At 51.5% G+C, this 19,956-nt stretch overlaps 1 protein-coding gene across 3 annotated transcripts; it reads left to right on the forward strand.

The window, feature by feature from the left end:
• The first annotated feature begins 281 nt into the window (after window positions 1–281).
• Window positions 282–7,165, forward strand: WDR13 (WD repeat domain 13). 3 transcript variants are annotated; one of them, XM_032330681.1, is made up of 10 exons: window positions 282–498; window positions 807–886; window positions 1,565–1,805; window positions 2,639–2,748; window positions 2,858–2,988; window positions 3,538–3,845; window positions 4,661–4,841; window positions 4,938–5,079; window positions 6,454–6,572; window positions 6,902–7,165. In XM_032330681.1, the coding sequence occupies exons 2-10, from the start codon at window positions 846–848 to the stop codon at window positions 7,084–7,086; spliced, it is 1,458 nt and encodes a 485-aa protein (XP_032186572.1). In that variant the 5' UTR covers window positions 282–498; window positions 807–845; the 3' UTR covers window positions 7,087–7,165. The 3 variants fall into 3 exon arrangements, with proteins under 3 accessions (XP_032186572.1, XP_032186571.1, XP_032186573.1); XM_032330680.1 differs by having other exon boundaries at window positions 282–458; XM_032330682.1 differs by lacking the exon at window positions 282–498 and having other exon boundaries at window positions 769–886; window positions 1,599–1,805.
• The last annotated feature ends 12,791 nt before the right edge of the window (window positions 7,166–19,956 follow it).

The raw sequence follows: 19,956 nt of genomic DNA on the forward strand, positions 1-19,956 counted from the left end.
TTTGATGGTATAACAAGTGATCAGCAGTAGTGATGGGGGTCCCTCCCATGCTTCAAATGTTGCTTAGCCAAGATTGTGCTGTTTATTCCACGGTTTCAAAAGAAAGTAGTACTTCTAATTTTGGGGGAGTGATTCGCATACTCGACCGTCTCTCTGGTCCCTGGACGTTATTCTTGTGTATACAAAAAGTGCCATTAGGGATTGGGGGTGGGTGGGTAGAACTTAAGGGGTGGAGCCTCCATCCAGTACCGGAAGCTACTGTCCCAAAGCGCGCTTGCGTGGTTCTCCCACGCCCTGGGAAAGATTCCTATCCATTCGCTCTGGGCTTGGCAGCTCTTCCTGGCAGTAGGCGGCCATCTTGCTGGAGCCTGAGAGAGGGAGCCGAGAGACAGAAGGAAAGGGCGACACTGGTCTCAGGGCCGCCCCGGGGGCCTCAAGAGCCGGAGGCAGCTCCGGAGGTGGTCTCTGATCCCCGGCTCTGCTCTTGAACCTGAGAAGGGAAGGCGGAGGGCGGCGGGGGATGGGGAATGCCAAGAAGGATTGCTAGACAGGAGGAGGGGCGTCGCTATGGTGACCGGGGAGGGGCGGGATCAGATCTGAATCGCTGTTGTGAGTCTTCCGGGAACTGCCCGGGAAGGGCAAAGCAGGGCAGGGCTGGGGTGATGAACATGCTAGCTGCCGGGTGGTATTTCGCGACGTCCCGGCGTCGAGGGACTTGGTGTCTACGGCAAAGATCGTCTGACAGAAGGGGCGGAATTAAATCCCTTCACTTGAAACTTTGACATCCCAGGCCCTTTGTCCTGCAGGCTCCCGCGGGCGGACACGCCAGAAGAGGAGGCCGGGGAATGGCCGCGGTGTGGCAGCAGGTCTTAGCAGTAGACGCGAGGTGAGGCGTGGGGTCGAAGCCCATGGGAGCGGAAGTTACTGAGGTGCATGCGCAATGGCGATAAGTAAGGCTGGGCGGAGAACTGGTTTTATGCGGCTGCGTGGGCATGCTGGAGGTGAGCATGCGCAGTAGCAGGGTGTGGGGGCGTGTAGGGCTGGCAAGAGGGTCGAAAAGAGCATGCGGGGAAAACGCAGCCAGATCTGGGCATGCGCAAAGAGGCTGTGCTGTCAGAGCCTTTGGAAGGGGATGATGGAGCTCAGGCTGGTGACATCCTATTCCCCACCATTGCCCCCCCCCGCAGCCTTCTCTTACCATCATCACTTCCCCAATCTGACCCCATCACCATCCCATTCTGATTTCTACCATTGCCCACACTGACCCCCCCATCACCATGTCACCCTGACGCCTGCTATTGTCTACACTGACTCAGTCACCCCATACCAACTCCAGCAAAGCTGCAGACGGCCTCCATTGTCAGCACAGTGTCCTCATCGCCATGCCTTTTATTACTGTAGATCCACTCTCATCACAGCACCAGAGGGACCCCCATCACCACTGCTGATCACTTGTCCTCCTGACCCCTCGCTGCCACACACCTCACTCTCTTTCCCTGTCCCCTGGGCTGATTGATTCCCTCTATCCTGTGCCTGCTGCCCGTCCTGCCTCCTGCCATCATAGGTACAACGCGTACCGCACACCAACGTTTCCACAGTTTCGGACACAGTACATCCGACGGCGCAGCCAGCTGCTGCGGGAGAATGCCAAGGCTGGGCACCCCCCAGCGCTGCGTCGGCAGTACCTGAGGCTGCGTGGGCAGCTGCTGGGCCAGCGATACGGGCCCCTCTCCGAGCCAGGCAGTGCCCGTGCCTATAGCAACAGCATCGTTCGCAGCAGCCGAACTACCCTAGACCGCATGGAGGTGAGCTCCTCCCCACACTGCCTGCCATGCACACCACCCCTGTCCATATGCATTCACTCAGCACATTTGTCGGGCACCTGCTCTGTGCAAGGCACTGTGCCAGGCTCTTAGGAGAAGCAAAGGGCAGAAAGAGATAATAACGTGGGATGCCTGGGGAGCTCAGTTAGTTAAGCCGCTGCCTTAGGCTCAGGTCATGACCCCAGGGTCCTGGGATGGAGTCTCGCATCGGGCTTCTTGCTCGGTGGGGAGCCTGCTTCTCTCTCTGCCTCTGCCTGCTTGTGTGCTCTCTCTCTCTCTGACAAATAAATAAATAAAATCTTTTTTGGAAAAGATAATAACGTGATAACTCAATAAATGGACAACAGACAAGATGAACACATTGATAAATAGGCAATAAACAAGATAAATGGGTCAAGAGATATGCGAAGCCAAATAAATCAATAATTAACATGGCTTCCTAAGATGGAAAAGTAAAGCAGGCTTGGGGGTAAAATGAGACTCCTGTGGGGAACAGAGGGGAGCTATTTCTGATGGGGATGATCAGGAAAGCCCTCTCCGAGGAGGTGACAGTTGAGCTGAGGCTGGAATGAAGCAAGAGCTGGCTCTGAGTGGTTTTCAGGGGGAAAGTGTCCATTCTTTCCTCATAGAATATTTATTGAGTATCCACTCAGTGGGGAGCTAGTGCCGAGGCCACCCCGGTAGTACAGGCAGTGGTCATGGTGGTGGGTAGGGTGAGAAGGGATCTGGTTCTGGGTATATTTTGAAGACTCCAGACCTCACACGTTCTTGAGGACCATCTTCAAGATGTGCCCACCCTGACCTTCCGTTTACAGGATTTTGAGGATGATCCTCGGGCCCTAGGGGCCCGTGGGCACCGCCGTTCCGTCAGCCGAGGCTCCTACCAGCTGCAGGCACAGATGAACCGTGCCGTCTATGAGGACAGGTATGCAAGGGGCAGTTATGAGCTGGGGCCTGTAAGGGGGAGAGGGACCATAGGGCCTGAATGCTAGGACCTACTTCATGTTAACCCCCCAACTCCTGTTGGGGTCCAGGCCCCCTGGCAGTGTGGTACCCACATCAGCAGCAGAAGCAAGTCGTGCCATGGCTGGGGACACATCACTGAGTGAGAACTACGCCTTTGCGGGCATGTACCATGTTTTCGACCAGCACGTGGATGAGGCAGGTAAGCCAGCAGGTAGCGGGTCCCCTCACCACTCATTTTCCCAAACTGGGACAGCTACTCAGTGCACACCCTTCTGGAACTCAGAGTCTCCAGCCCACCTCCGAAGGAGGGGTTGCCATCCCTAAACCTCTCCCCAAGCCCACAAGCCCTCTGCAAAGTAAAGCGGCCCGCAAGATCTCAAGTACTTGGGCTATTGTAAAAGGGCCCGGCAGCTCAAAAGAGGACTTTGCAGAAGGCTTCCGGGGTCATGAGTTGCTTGGAAGAGTTTAGAGCCTTGGCTACAGAGAAATCCCCTCACAATGGGCAGCGCAGGCTTTGCAAACTGCCGAGACGTTGGTAACTGTAAAACACTGGCTAAAGTGTAGGGAGCTTTTGGCAGAGGGCCTTCTAGGGTTCCCACTCCCATTCTCAGCCAAGGAAAGCCTTTTGCAGAAGCCCCCATGCTCAGCAAAGTGGGTTCCAGCCCCCAGTGCACACAGCAGAGCCTTTTATAAATGAAAGCACCTGGCGAGTGTGCCGTGTCCCACAAGCGGCTTCTTGGCATTGCAGTCCCAAGGGTGCGCTTTGCCAATGACGACCGGCACCGCTTGGCCTGCTGCTCCCTGGATGGCAGCATCTCCCTGTGCCAGCTGGTGCCCGCCCCGCCCACAGTGCTCCGTGTGCTGCGGGGCCACACCCGCGGTGTCTCCGACTTCGCCTGGTCCCTCTCCAACGACATCCTCGTGTCCACCTCACTCGACGCTACCATGCGCATCTGGGCCTCTGAGGACGGCCGCTGCATCCGGGAGATTCCTGATCCCGACGGCGCCGAACTGCTCTGCTGCACCTTCCAGCCGGTCAACAACAACCTTACAGTGGTCAGGCTTCAGGGTGCCCGCTCACCAAGGGTGGGGCAGCCGGGCCTGGAGAGCCATCCTGGGGAGTCAGTATGGGTGTGGCGGGAGGGGGTTCCCCTCCAGTCCCTCATCTCAGTTGTCCATGCGGTCGGACTCAGAGGGAAATAGGTCAGAACCGGGCCGCTGTGCTTGACATTGGGTTGACTTGCTGTGACAGACACCAGGGGGGACCAGTCAGGAGCCAGAGTCCCGGTTCTGGTACCCCTTCGGTCCCATCAACAGCAGTGCTGCTATTCTCCAGCCACGGGGGCCACTGGTTGGGGGGCAGGATGGCTAGTCGGAAGACTGGGCTCCTCCCAGTGGCACAGCTCCACTGCGGTCTGACCCCAGGACTGAGAGTCAAAGGGCGGGGAAAGGAAGTGAAAATCTGGCCAGGCCCCGATTGGCAGAGAGGGGACCCGCTGAGTGAGCCTGTTGCATTCTGGGGTTCCTTCAGCTGCAGCTCTGGCCCCAGTGTGATCAAGTCTCTGGTGAGGACCAGTCAGGAGCCAGACCGGCTGTCCTTACCAGCCTGGGATGGCCCTGTGGTTTGCCATTCACAGGGTTGGGGGGCATGCTAAGGGGCAGCTGCCCATCCTGGTTAGATGGCAAGAGGGGCTGGCTCTGGCTCTGAAGGATCACAAACCTCGGTCATCTCCCAGTCTCCCCGCTGCAGCCGCCCCAGGGTTAGATTCCAGTAGGAACCAGCCAGTTCCATCGACAGCAGTTCTGTCGTGGTCAGATCCCAGGAGGGATGGGCTGAGTGCAGTGTGTGGCGTGCTTGGTCTCCCCCGCAGGTGGGGAATGCCAAGCACAACGTGCACGTCATGAACATCTCCACGGGCAAGAAAGTGAAGGGGGGCTCCAGCAAGCTGACAGGCCGGGTCCTCGCTCTGTCCTTCGATGCCCCTGGCCGGCTGCTCTGGGCAGGCGATGACCGTGGCAGTGTTTTCTCCTTCCTCTTCGACATGGCCACAGGTAGGCCAGCCCCAGGCCTGCATCTGGGGTATTCGGGCTGCCACCGTCCCAGCACACAGCCTCTTACTTGTGCCCCCTCTCCCGCTGTCGTTCCAGGGAAGCTGACCAAAGCCAAGCGACTGGTGGTGCATGAGGGGAGCCCCGTGACCAGCATCTCCGCGCGCTCCTGGGTCAGCCGCGAGGCCCGGGACCCCTCGCTGCTCATCAACGCTTGCCTCAACAAGCTGCTGCTCTACAGGTGGGTACTCCCCCTTCCAGGCCGCCGGGAGAGGCAGGGCCTGCTGCCACCATCGGACTGGCGTGGCTAGGGCCTGAGAGCCTGTCTCCTCCATCAGGTTAATTTGAGTGAGCAGGGAAGTCAGGTCTCCTGATGATGATGCCGGCTGTCAGTGGGAAGAGTGGTGGCAGAAGTAGCTGGTGCTGACGGAGCGAGGGCTGCCACCAGGCCCTGGGGAACGCCTCATACCTAGCACTCCACTTAATCCTCAGAACAGGGCTGTGAGGAGGGGCCTGTGATCATGCCCATTTCACAGATGAGCCACCTGAGGCATAAAATAGACTAGAGCCCTCTCAGAGCAGTGGCCTTTTCTTCCTTCCTTTCTTCCTTCCTCTTTCCCTCCCTCCGTTCCTTCCCTTTTTTTTCTCTTTTTCCTTTTTGGTGTTTTTGAGTGGAGGAATTTACTATCCCCGCTCACCTGTGACACATTACCCAAACGCAGTTCTCAGCCTGGGCTGCACGCCAGAATGACCTGGAGGGCTTCACAGAATCATGGCCAGGCCCCACTCCAGGCCAGTGATTTCAGAAGCCCTGCGGCGGAACTGGGTGCGTTGGTGTACTGAAAAGCTCCCCCAGCAATGTCCAGCCAGGCCTGAAGGGCACCGCCCGCAAGATGTTTCCTTTTGTACTCTTTTGTTTTTCTGCTTTTTAAAAAAAAAAAAGAAATTCACACACGCACATAGTCGTATGTGTAAGTCTTAATTTAGGCATACTCCCAAATGCAGGGCTCTTCCCCCCCATCCTCTCCCTTCCTTCCTCCCTCTTCTGCCACCTCGGCCAATGACTCTGTGTGCACCTTCCTGTTTTGTTCTCCCCTTGTAATCCGAGGCGTGTGTGTGCCCCCATTCCCCACTTTTCAGAGGGAGGGTCTTTTCATGGAAGCAGGCTCCTCCTCCATCCTCTCCCACATCTCGCGCTCCTCACCAGAGGATGCTTCTGGAACCCTGCAGTGCCTTTGGCTCATCCATTCTTTGGAATGGCCCCTTCGTTTCCCACGGCACGGGGGTGTCCAGTTTGGTCGGCCCTGTCCCCTCCTTGTGCCCATCTTAACCAACCAAGGTCTCTTAGAAAGAGAAACCAGGGAACCGCGCTGCCTAGGCTCCCCATTTCCACCGCCAGGTAGCTTCCCAGGTAGCTTCCAGACCCTCAAGAACGCACGTGCCAGCCCTGCTTGATAGGTTTACGCAGTCGCCTCAAAACCAGACCTCGTGAGCCTTGGAAAGAACTCGGGCCTGGGGGTGGGGACACAAACCATTGCCCCCCACCCCCTCACCCCCCGTTCACTGCCGGCCAGAGCTGAGGCGACGCCCTGACCCACTGCCATCCTTCCCTCAGGGTGGTGGACAACGAGGGGACGCTGCAGCTGAAAAGAAGCTTCCCCATTGAGCAGAGCTCGCACCCTGTGCGCAGCATCTTCTGCCCCCTCATGTCCTTCCGCCAGGGGGCCTGCGTGGGTGAGTCCCGCAGAGTTCGGGGTGTCTGGGTGGCTTAGAGCGGGGCAGGGATGGACACCACGGCCCTCTGGTGCCCGGACTTTACGGGCCTTGAGAGCTCTCACCCCAGCAGCCTCCCGCGTTGAACAAAGACCCCCAAGAGTCCAGGAACCTCACAACATGAGACATAGTCTACCCCCTCCAACCCCCAACAGCTCAGAGACCTCACACTCTGGACATGGGACTAAAACAGCCAGGTGACCCAGGTCCAGGGACTGTCCCTCCCAGGGCACCCTGCTGCCTCTGCCACCAACTCCCAACGACCCCCCTCCTCCCCCTACCCTGGGCAGTGACCGGCAGTGAGGACATGTGTGTGCACTTCTTCGATGTGGAGCGGGCCGCCAAGGCTGCCGTCAACAAGCTTCAGGGCCACAGCGCCCCCGTGCTGGACGTGAGCTTCAACTGTGATGAGAGTCTGCTGGCTTCCAGCGACGCCAGCGGCATGGTCATCGTCTGGAGGCGGGAGCAGAAGTAGGTCCTGCCGGGTCACCTGCCCACCCATCTCCCACTCCAGCCTTGTGTTTGTAAATAAAGTTCCTGTGGTTGTGCCTGTGGCTGGCTCCCAGGTCTGCTGGGGTGGGGGGTGGGGGGTGGCTCTAGCACCCGAGCTGGCACAGGGTTTGCTCCCTTGCTCGCACCTTCAGGCATCAATTTCCTCACTTAGCAACCGGTCATTGAATGCCTCCCCGTCACGGGCCCCCCTGTAAGTGTTTGGCTCAGTCTGGCATTGGACAGACATGATTGAGCACCTGCTGGGCACCAGAACCATTCTAGGCACTGAGGGGCGGTAGAGCTGTGACCTCAACGGACAGAAGTGCCTGCCTTCATGGGGCTCGTATTCAATGGCAGGTGGTTGGTAGGCAAAAATATATCATGGCCTGTGCTGGGAGGGCGGGACATAAGGGCATAGGAGCGGAAGGAAGATTGTACTGTTTTTGGTGCTGTGATGAGAGACAACGACATTCCTGGTAGTGAAATTGAAACAAAGACCTGAATGAAGTGAGAGAGAGCTGCAGGGTGGGGGAGAGAGGAAAGGCAGTGAGTGCAAAGGCACTGAGGCTGGAGTGTGCCAGAGGGCTCACTGAAGAGGCAGGTGTGGCTGGACCAGAGTATGGTAGGAGATGAAGTCAGACAGGCCTGATCCTGGAGAGCTCTGTGGCCACAGTGAGGACTTGGGCTTTTTCTGAGTGAGAGGTGAGTCACCCAAATGAGCGGAGGAGGGACGCGATCCCGTTTGGTTGGAAGAGGACCCCTCCAGGTTCTATGAAAAGAACAGACTTGGAGGGGGGTGCAGGGGTAGAAGCAGGGGGACTAGTCACAAGGCCCCACAGGAGTTGAGGTGAGCAGTGATGGGGACTCAAGTCGGGGAGCTGAGGCGGGGAATATTGGCTTCTACCACAGGCATTTCATGCTGTTAGTCTGCAGGGCTCTACTGGCTCCTCAGGAGGGTGAGGCTTTCCAGCTCCCCTTCCCCCTCCCCAAGGCTCTTCCCCACAAACAGGGACCAGATGAGTTGAGGACGCAGAGTACAAACCCCATGCAGAAGCAGCCATGGACCCTAAGCCTGAGCTGGTGGTTCCTGCTGATGGGGAGAGGGAATGGGGATTCTCTCTCCGTCCCCAGAGGAACCCCAGACCACCCGTAGTTCCTTCCATGCCCACCCCGGGCCCAAATTCAAGGCCCAGAACAGCTCAGAGTCTATAAAGTGATGTTCGTGTTTGAGGGCACCTCCAAGTGAGGAGAGAAAGCTTAGGATATTAACAGGGGGCAAAAGAACCAAAAGGCCTTGTCAATGACCTCAGTCACCAGGAAATGTCAAAGTTGCCAGAGATGCCGAGGAGGCTTCTTGCTCCAGCTGCTCCCTTCCCTCCGGCTGCATAGGCTGTCATATCTAGATGCATCAGTAGGAGCTGCACCTACAGTCTTGAGACCTCAGGGTCCATCCACAGAGCCACAGGCACTGCAACCCCACCCAGCATTATCGAGCTACCGAACTAACACTAGCAGTCTTGTTGGTGGGGAAGAAGTCCTTGGTTTGTTGAAGCCACCGTTAATAACAGTGTGGTTAACTTGCAGGCGGAAGCATTTCTACGTGGTCCTTCCACCTTGACCTTATGGTAAATGGTGAGGAGGTAGGGACATCAGTGAGCTGAATGTTCATGATGCATTTCATGCGTCTGTAGGCGTCAGAGGTCCCCCAGACCACCCAGACTCAAGATCTGCTGGGAGAACTCTTGGTCCCAGCCTATGGTTGCATACACACCTTTTATTTCTTCCCGTAAAAAGACACAGCACAATTGGCAAAGGGAAATGGTGCCCCGGGGTGAACTCCAGGGCACACCAGGCATGAGCTCACAAGGGTGCTCTCCCAGTGGACTCAGGATGTGCTTAATTCCCCCCTGTCATGCTACCTGACAACCAGAGAAACTCATTCTTAGAGGTTGAGTGCCCAGGGTTGCTTCTGGGGGGTGGTCACACGGAGGGGTCCCTGCCTGGCACATACCCAACTCCAGACTGTCCTAGAAGAAAAGCAGGTGTTCAGCATAAACCAGAGTGTGCGTATGAACAGTTGAGGCACAGTGAGTCACTCATCATTTAGAGAGTGGTGAGAACCCTATTGAAAGACACTAAAGTTTCTAGGTGCCAGCCAAAGGCCATCCTTGAAGCAGGCCTTTCCCAGGAGAGAAGTTCAGGCCTGCTGTGTTAACTCTTTCTGCACACTGTGCAACACCAAAAAGGCACTCCATTTCAACCAAGGTCAGTGGACGGCCAAGATCACTTGGGGAAACCTCATTTTTCTCTAGCACCTTCTTCTATTTTTTTTTAAGATCTATTTATTTGAGAGGGAGAGTGTGAGAGAGAGCACGAGAGCTGAGGTCAGAGGGAGAAGCAGACTCCCCATGGAGTTGGGAGCCTGATGCAGGACTCGATCCCGGGACTCCAAGATCATGACCTGAGCCGAAGGCAGTTGCTTAACCAACTGAGCCACCCAGGCGCCCCTGACATTCTACTTTATTATTTTTTTTTAAAGATTTTATTTATTTATTTGACAGACAGAGATTACAAGTAGGCAGAGAGGCAGGCAGAGAGAGAGAGAGGAGGAAGCAGGCTCCCTGCTGAGCAGAGAGCCCGATGCGGGACTCGATCCCAGGACCCCGAGATCATGACCTGAGCCGAAGGCAGCGTCTTATCCCACTGAGCCACCCAGGTGCCCCTAAAATCATTTTTGTGATAACTTTCCTTGACTTACAACCTACAAGGAAATAAGTAATGAGCAAACAACTTAAAAAAAATCATCTTTTTTTTTAAGATTTTATTTATGTATTTGACAGAGATCACAAGTAGGCAGAGAGGCAGGCAGAGAGAGAGGAAGGGAAGCAGGCTCCCTGCTGAGCAGAGAGCCCGATGCGGGGCTCGATCCCAGGACCCTGGGATCATGACCTGAGCCGAAGGCAGAGGCTTTACCCACTGAGCCACCCAGGCACCCCATTTTTTTTTTAAGATTTTTATTTATTTATTTTGACAGAGATCACAGGAGACAGAGAGGCAGGCAGAGAGAGAGGAAGGGAAGCAGGCTCCCTGCTGAGCAGAGAGCCCGATGCGGGACTCGATCCCAGGACCCTGAGATCATGACCTGAGCCGAAGGCAGCGGCTTAACCCACTGAGCCACCCGGGCGCCCCCCAAAAAATCATCTTATTTGTCAAATTTAGGCCTCTGTTAACTTGTTCATCATCACTGTGCCTCCAGTGTGACATCAGATCTGGAACTCTTAACCATTCCACCATCAATGCCATTCTAGTCTTTGACTTTGAACCCATGTGTTTATTTCACGATAGCCTTGGTAGTCTGAGCTTGAAGCAGAGCCCCTGTTAATTACTATCTCATCAATGTCCCACCGGCCAAATCTCAAACCAGGGCCTCTGTAAATGTCCCACCAGCTCTTGTCTTCTGATCTGACCTTGAATTTCAGATTCTGTTCATTTGTGATCAGTGCCCCTTTGCTTCAGCAAGCATTCCAACCATGAGGACCCTAAGTCCTGACGTTGAAACTGGGCCTCCATTAATTATTTTGTCATTATTTGTCTATTTATTTTAAAGATTTTATTTATTCATTTGACAGAGCATGCAGAAGCAGGGCATGCAGAGGGGACAGAGAGAAGGAGAAGCAGACTCCCAGCTAAGCAGGGAGCCTGATGCGAGGCTCGATCCCAGGACCCCGGGATCATGACCTGAACCGAAGGCAGATGCTTAACCAACTGAACTACCCAGGTGCCCCAGTTATTTTACCATTGATGCCTGTGTGGTCCAAACGTCAGGCCAGTCCTCTGTAACTAACTGGTCTACTGTCACTGTCTCTTGTCTAACCTCAAATCTGGGCATCTCTTAATGTTTCCTTCACCAGTGCCTCTCTGGTAGGACCCCAAACGCAGACACTTATAACTTTGCCACCATAGGTCCTGGGCCTCTGTTTTTTAGGTTTTGGTTTTTTTTTTTTAAAGATTTTATTTATTTATTTGTCAGCGAGAGCACAGGCAGGGGGAGAAGCAGGCTGCCCGCTGAGCAGAGAGCCCAGAGAGGGCTCAATCCTAGGACCCTGGGATCACAACCTGAGCCAAAGGCAGACACTTAATCAACTCAGTCACCCAAGCATCCCTGGTTTTCCTTTGAACATGAGTCTTTTTAACTCTTCCCCCATCAGTGCTACAGAGGTCTGAACTCTGAGACTCTATTTATAATTCCACCATCAATAATTCTTTGTCCAGGGCGCCTGGGTGGCTCAGTGGGTTAAAGCCTCTGCCTTCAGCTCGGGTCATGATCCCAGAGTCCTGGGATTGAGCCCCACATCGGGCTCTCTGCTCAGCACGGAGCCTGCTTCTCCCCTCTCTCTGCCTGCCTCTCTGTCTACTTGTGATCTGTCTCTCTGTCAAATAAATAAATAAGGTCTTTAAAAATAATAATAATAATTCTTTGTCCTTGAATCCAGGCTTCAGTTAACTGAATATCACTGCACCTCAGGTCTGAAACCTGAGCCTCCATGGGCTTTCCCACACTCACTGCTCCTCTCACTTGACTTCAAGAAACTGTACCTCTCTGTACCCCTAGATCTTACCTCAAACCCTGGCCTCTATTTACTATTTTCCTATAATTGCTCCTTCGATCTGACCTTGAACCTAGGACACTGGTAACACTTGTAGCATCAGTTGCCCTCTAGGCAGACCTCAGAAATCAAGTCTGTTAACTATTCTATCACTTCCCTTCTTCTGTGACATTGAACCTGAGCTTTTTTCAACTATTCCAACATCAATATCCCTCTGGTCTTATTTGGAATGGAAATTCTGCTGACTACTCTTTGGTCCAACTGAATCTGGGCCTCTAATTAATACCCACCATCACTGGATTTTTGCTCTAACTGGGCCTTTTGGAACTCTAGAACCATCAAGGCATCTCTGGTCCAACCTCAGATCCAGATTCTGGGGATCCCTGCGTGGCTCAGTGGGTTAAGAGTCTGCCTTCACCTCAGGTCATGATCTCACGGTCCCAGGATCAAGTCCCACATCGGGCTCCCTGCTCAGTGGGGATTCTGCTTCTCCCTCTGCCTACCTCTCCCCACCCGACAAATAAAAATTAAAATCTTTTTAAAAAATCCAGACTCTGTTAGCTTCTACTCCATCAAGACCTCCTTTTTTAAGATTTTATTTTTTATTTTTTTAAAGATTTTACTTATTTGTCAGAGAGAGAGAGAACCCAGGAGGACTGGCAGGCACAGGGAGAGGCAGGCTCCCCACTGAGCAAAGAGCCTGATGTGGAGCTCGGTCCCAGGACTGTGGGATCAGACCTCAGGCAAACAGAGATACTTAACCAACTGAGGCCCCCAGGTGTCCAAAGATTTTATTTTTTTAACGTAATCTTTATACCCAACATGGGACTCGAACTTAGAACCCTGAGATCAAGAGTTGCATGCTGTACTGACTGAGCCCACTAGGCCATTCAGGTGCCCCAAGACCTCCTTTGATTTAAATTCTGACATGGGGGGGTGCTTGGGTGGCTCAGTGGGTTAAAGCCTCTGCCTTCAGCTCAGGTCGTAATCCCAGGGTCCTGGGATCGAGCTCAGCATCGGGCTCTCTGCTCAACGGGGAGCCTGCTTCCCTCTCTCTCTGCCTGCCTCTCTGCCTACTTGTTCTCTCTCTCTGTCAAATAAATAAATAAAATCTTTTTTAAAAAGAATTTATTTATTTATTTATTTATTTGACAGATCACAAATAGGCAGGCAGAGAGAGAGGAGGAAGCAGGCTCCCCGCTAAGTAGAGAGCCCAATGTGGGACTCGATCCCAGGACCCCAAAATCACGACCTGAGCCAAAGGCAGAAGTTTAACCTACTGAGCCACCCAGGCGCCCAATAAATACAATCTTTTTAAAAAAATTAAAAAATATATAAATTCTCACATGGGTGTCTCTCAACTAATCCAACATGACAGGCTTCTCAACCAACTAAACCCCAGAGCTTTTAGTAGCTGTTCCATTACTGGTGCCCATCTGCCCTGACCTCAAACACAGACCTCTATATATAAACTGTTCCATCGTCATCAACCCTCAACATCAAGGCTGCCCAATCTGGTTTCAAACTATTCCAAGGTCCCACCTCTCTGGTGTCACCTTCTCTCTTAACGATTCTATCATTAGTGCCCTTTCTGGTCTACCTTCAAAACAAGGGTCTCTATTAAATATCCTACCATCACCGCTCCTCTTGCATGACCTTGAACCTGAGCCTTCCTTTCATATTCTACCCAAAAGACCCCTCCAATCTCAAACCCAGATCTCTGTTAACTCTTCATCCAAAAACGCCACACTGGTGGCCCCTGCACTTCCTTTTAACTATTCAACCTGCACTCCTTGCTCAACTGACTTGGAACGTAGGCCATTTTAACCCTTAAGCCCCAATGGTCCACTGGTCTGACCTCAGACCTGGTCCGTTGCTAACCACTACGACATCAATGTCCTTCTCATATGTTCTCAAGCCAGGATTTATCTATCTCTCTCTTTTAAAAAGATTTTATTTATTTATTTGACAGAGAGATCACAAGTAGACAGAGAGAGAGAGGGAAGCAGGCTCCCTGCTGAGCAGAAGGCCCTGAGATCCTGACCTGAGCTGAAGGCAGAGGCTTAACCCACTGAGCCACCCAGGTGCCTCATGCCGGGATCTCTTTTATTGTCGTTCTATCTTCAGTGTCATCCTGGTCCCTAATCAAAGCTCTCCCACTGTCCTTGTTCTGTTGTCTGTGTGATTCTCAACCAGGACTCATTTACTCTTCTATATTCAAATATCTACTAGTCTAAAATTATCCAACACAGCTATTTAATGATGCCCAAATCCCTCCATTCCAGACCTCGCCCTGAACTCAGTCCTTCGTTCAATTTACCACCCTCAACTCCCCTCTGGTTAGACCTCAAACCTGATCCTCTGGTGACTACTGTGTTACCGATTCCCTGCGGGTCTGTCATTGAGCTTGTACAGTTCTCTTCCAACACCAGTGCCCTTTGAACCTGAACTCCAACCCCAGCCTCTGCTAAATATTTTCCTTTTTTAAAATTTTTAAAAAGATTTTATTTATTCATTTGACAGAGAGTAGGAGAGCACAAGCAAGGGGAGCTGCAGGCAGAGGGAGAGGGAGAAGCAGACTCCCCACTGAGCAGGGAGCCCGATGTGGGGCTCAATCCCAGCACCCCAGGATCATGAACCAAGCCAAAGGCAGACACTTAACGACTGAGCCACCCAGGCTGCTGCTAAATATTTTAGAATCTATTCCCCTTTGGACTAAACTCAAACCCATAGATGTATTCAATTGTTCCCATCCCTATCTCTCTGGTCTGACCCTAAAACAGGGCTTCTGTTAAGCATTACACCCTGAATGTTTCTCTAGTCGGAGTTCAAGCATTTGCCAACTGTTCTAACATCAACATCTCGCAGCCTCAATACTCAAACTGTTCTGTTCGAACTGTTGATTAATTGCAAACTAATTAAAAATCCAGGCCCCTCCTACCTTGACCTCAAACCTGGGTCTCTTTATCCCACCATCAGTGACCTTCTGATCTGTTATTGAACCCTGTGTACTCACTCTTCTACCATCAATGCTCCCTCTTACCTGACTTTGAACCACGTCCCTGTTAATTTGTCCACTGTCAATTCCCCTCTGGTGGTGTTGCCTTTCACTGGCAAGGCTAGGACTATTATTAACGCTCCCTTGGCCTGAGCTCAGACAAGGGCTTTTGTTAGTAACTTCGCCATCAATACTCTGTTGTTTTAGAGCGCTGACCCTGACACATGTTAACTAGTCCATCATCCATGCCCCGTTTTCTGACCTTAAACTTCGACTGTCACTAAATTAAGTCTTTCAACATCTGTGCCCTTTTGGTGAGATTTCAAACCCAGCTCATGGTAAACATCCTGGCAATGCTAGCCTTCTGGGCTGAACTCATATATAGCAGAGAAGAGGAACACCTACTAAACTTATAAGGACTTCAGAGTGGTCACTACTGGTGAAATACAGCCTACGGCCAGATATAATGGGGCAAGAGGTTATGATGTGGGCTTAAGTGTTCACAAAAATAAATGGGGACTTGGGGTACCTGGGTGGCTCAGTCATTAAGCATCTGCCTTTGGTTCAGGTCATGATCCTGGGGTCCTGGTGTCGAGTCCCACATTGGGCTCCCTGCTCAGCAGAGAATCTGTGTCTCCCTCTGCCCCTCCCTTCCCCCGTTCATGCACGTATGCAACTTCTCTCTCTCACTCGCCTTCTCCCAAACAAATAAATAAAACCTTTAAAAAAACCAATAATAATAAATGGGGACTCTAGTGGAGGCACGGACTGGGATATAGACACCCTCACGATCCCTTCCTGACTTGGTGTGAGCCAGGGAATCTCCACAACCCAGTCTGTGTGACCCACAGGTGTCCACACTCCGGTCTGTGTGACCCAGGGAGGTCCATCCCCCAATATGTATGTATCCAGAAGTGTCCACATTCCAGTTTCTGTGACCTGAAAAGTGTTAACACCCCGGTCTATGTAACCCCAGAAACGCTCACAGTATGGCCTGTGTGACACCAGGAGTGTGTGTATACCCAGTCTGTCTGACGCCCGTGTTTCCAGACTGCACGCTGCCGGACTCAGTGGGAGTCCACATCCCAGCCTGTGTTATCTCAAGTGGGCCGACACACCAGTCCAGGGGACTCTCAGAGTGTCCAGACTCCTGTGTGACCCCAGGAGTTTCACACCCCACTGACAAAGGAGAGAAGGAATGAATAGATAGATAGCCTTTCATTTCTGCTGCTGATAATTAGATAAACGTAGATTCCAATAAGTTTTTATAAACACTTACAGGTACTTGTAAGCTAAATTAAAAACAGGAGATAGAGGGGCGCCTGGGTGGCTCAGTGGGTTAAAGCCTCTGCCTTCAACTCAGGTCATGGTCTCAGGGTCCTGGGATCGAGCCCCACATCAAGCTCTCTGCTCAGCAGGGAGCCTGCTCCCCCCCACCCCCCCGCCTGCCTCTCTGCCTATTTGTGCTCTCTCTCCCTCTGTCAAATAAATAAATAAAATCCTTTAAAAAAAAAAAAACAGGAGATAGAACTTCCATATCACTTGAAAAAAACGATTCTATAACAAAAAGTAGACCACTAAGGAAATACCAAGGAAGCATGAAAAGTGCTGAAAACAGGGCACCCGGCCAGCTCAGCTGGTGGAACATGCAACTCTTGATCTTGGGGTCGTGAGCTCAAGCCCCCGTTAGGCATATTTGCTTCTTCTAAAAAGTTTAAAATTTGGGGGGGGGCACCTGGGTGGCTCAGTCAGTTAAGTGTCTGCCTTCGGCTCAGGTCATGATCCCAGGGTCCTGGGATCGAGTCCCACATCGGGCTCCTGGCTCAGCAGAGAACTGCTTCTCCCTCTTCCTCTGCTGCTCCCTCTGCTTGTGCTCATTCTCTCTCCCCCCGACACATAAATAAATAAAATCTTTTAAGAAATTTAAAAAGTTAAATAAGATCTAAATCTTATTTAGATTTAGATGAATGATTCAGAAAGATGTTTTCAATGATAAATACAAAAATGAGAAAAAAGTAGTTGCAATATACATTCAAGATAAAATTGAGGGAAAAAGCAGTAAACACACTAAAAGAACCCTTTTTATACATCAGGGGCATGCTCAGTTGAAAACATAACAGTCACGAATTTCTGTAGTCCGCATAACAGAGAACAAGCCTTTAGCTAAAGGAACAGAAGACAGCCAACAGGATCCTTGCCAACTCCTTCACAGGGCTGGGACAAGCACAGCAGTGTTCACACCAGACATTAAAAAATGGAATAGGCATCTAAATTAGGTTTAGCAGGTAATGGAGGGAAATAGAGGAAGTGGACACATGGTCTACCCATTTTCCCAGCGCTGGGCCCAAGGACGGATACTATTGCAGCCTTGATTGTTGTCCCTTGTGGTGAATATGAGGCCACAGGTACCATGTGGAAGGATCCTATTAGATCTTGACAACCCTAGGTCCATCTTCAGGTGCTTAGTCAATGGGAGAAATCACTGATGGTCACATTCCATCCCCAGGCTCAGCTGAGTAAAAAAGACAGGCACTACCCAATTACCCAACCACAGGAAACCCTCAGGTTACTAGAAGGAGGAAAAAAAAATTATTCCGCGATGTCCTTTAAATCAAAGGACCTCTGTTCTGATCGGCCTGTAGAGATAGAGATGCACTAGTACAAATCAAAATTCCCCAACGAAGGTAAATCTTGGGCAAATGAGACTCGCTTAATGGTTTGATTTCATAAAAATAATCACGCTTTCTCTGATTATCGATGGTTGGTGTAATACAAGTAGGCATTTTGTTTTAGTTGGGTTTGTTTTTTTCCTAAATGGAGACAGGTTCACGGATCAAACAAGCTAGTCCTCCTCCATTTAATGGAAGATGAGGAAAAACTGAAGACTTGACCGGGTCTGGGGCGGGGGGTTCATTTCTGAGAGGCGCCTCTTGTGTGACTGGCTGGCGTGGATGTTAGCTGCGGGCCCGGGGTGTACCTCGTTTCTCTCCCCCGCACCCTCCCTTCCTCCAGAACTCTCTTTCTCATGTAGCTTTTCCAATAGGAGAGCCTGGACTTCTTGACATATTGGCTGGGCTCGATTTGGAGGAGGGAACGGGAGAGAGAGAGAAAGCAAGCAAACAACCAAGGGAGAGAGTTCACCTAACTGCTGCGGTCTTTTTTTTTATAAACTAACGGCAGCGATGCTATCCCATCATTTCTGCCATTTTCTCTTTGTTAGAAACCAGTCAGGTAATTCAGGCCACACTCACGGAGACGGGGTTGGGGGAGGGGGGAATCACACAAAGGCAGGAACACCAGGAAGCTGGGATCTTTGGGGACCATCTTTGAAACTGCCTGCCACATTGCCCCTAAGGTATGTGAGACCCCAGACAAATAAATATGTGTTTGCAGGATCTGTCTGTACAATGGGAAGAAGAAATGCATTATAAAGTCATGGGTCCGTATGCGAAAGTGTGATTTATTGAGGAAGATTTAGAACAAAGTAGGGAAGAGGCACTTAGGTATTTGTTTCTTGTCTGCCCAAAGCACCTGAAAAACCCTCAGTGTCCAGGCTCTACGTCTTCCTGTTCTGGTGCAGGAACAAACTCCTCATGTCCTTTACTGCCAAATGTGCCTAAAAAGGAAAAGCAACCAGTTTTTCACTTCTGTGTAGAGAAGAAGCCAGTTTTTCACCTCTTTCTGCATTTGCTTTCCGCAAATGTCATTTTTATGACTCACCTAGAGTACTCACAACGTTGCAGACAGCAGGCGTGGGAGGGTTCTCTTCCCCACACCAGGCAGTCCTCTGTGACCCCAGCTGGGTGTCCTACGATTTAACTCAATTCTGGCTCGGATCTGCCTGGAGAGAGTGTCACTTCCCCAGGCTAAGGGCTCAGTCCCACAAGACCATCCTCCCTACAATAACTTGAGATTCCAGTCACAAGTGGCAGGTCTCCAGGTTACCCACAATTGCAGTCAGATTTGGCTCTAACTCAGAGGTTCCCACCACACCTTCCTCGGTTTTTTATTAACTTGCTAGAGCAGTTCACAGAACTCAGGGGAACACTGACTTAACATTTACCAGTTTATTACAGAACACGATAAAGGATACGGATAAACAGCCAGATGAAGAGATACATGGAAGCCTGTCTGGGAGGGTCCCAAGCAAAGGAGCTTCTAGAATTTCCTGGGGATTTGGGGTGCATCACCCTCTCGGTGTGGCTGTGTTCACCAACTTGGAATCCCTCTGAACCCCACGCTATTGGGATTTTGATGGAGGCTTCCTCACACGCGCATGGTCCGTCATTAACTCCATTTCCAGCCCCTCTCCCCTCTCTAGAGAACAGGAGAGATGAGGCTGGAAAAGCTTCTTTTTTTAAAAAATTATTTATTTATTTATTTATTTGACAGAGAGAGAGATCACAAGTAGGCAGAGAAGCAGGCAGAGAGAGAGATGGGGAAGCAGGCTCCCTGCTGAGCAGAGAGCCAGATGCGGGGCTCGATCCCAGGACCCTGAGATCATGACCATGACCTGAAGGCAGAGACTTTAACCCACTGAGCCACCCAAGCGCCCCGTTGGAAAAGCTTCTGATGATGCTTTGGCCTTTCTGGTGACCAGCCTCCACTCTGGAACCATCCAGGAGCACCCCAGAGTCACCTCAATGGGATAAAAGGTGCTCCTAGTGCTCTTATCACTTAGGAAATTACAAAGGTTTCAGGGGCTCTGTGTCGGGAACAAGGAGCAGAGACCAATCTATGTTTCCTATTATCACACAGTACCATGGCTCTTTAGAACTTGTCTGTACTGGAAAAACCTAGATATTTTTACCTCGTCAGGTCCCTACACCGTTTATTTAACACTGGTCACATCCTCCTCGTGACATTGCATTATCCACTGGGCTGCCCATAAATACTGGCTTCCAGAGACGACTCCTACAGGAGGGGTCCCCGTGCTTTGTCAACAGGGACCGCAAAAGCAAGTCTTCTGTCCAGTACGCAGGAAAACGTAGACAGTCCTGCATTTTCTGGTCATGTTACATTTACTGTTTGGAATTTTATGGCAAAAATATAAAAACACACAGCTTCTAACCATGTCTTCTCTTGAATTCTTTAAACAATAATCACTGCATTCCTAGAATGAAATCTACAGCAACTTCAGTTGGACCCCTGCCTTCCACACTCCCACCACTGGTGGGGCAGAGAGGCAAGGGGCCCATGGCAATGAGAAGCGTAGTCCTGTTTGTACCAAGAATGTCCATTCCTCGGG

Source organism: Mustela erminea, chromosome X (genome assembly GCF_009829155.1).
Source record: "Mustela erminea isolate mMusErm1 chromosome X, mMusErm1.Pri, whole genome shotgun sequence".
In the NCBI taxonomy this organism is placed as follows: Eukaryota; Metazoa; Chordata; class Mammalia; order Carnivora; family Mustelidae; genus Mustela; species Mustela erminea.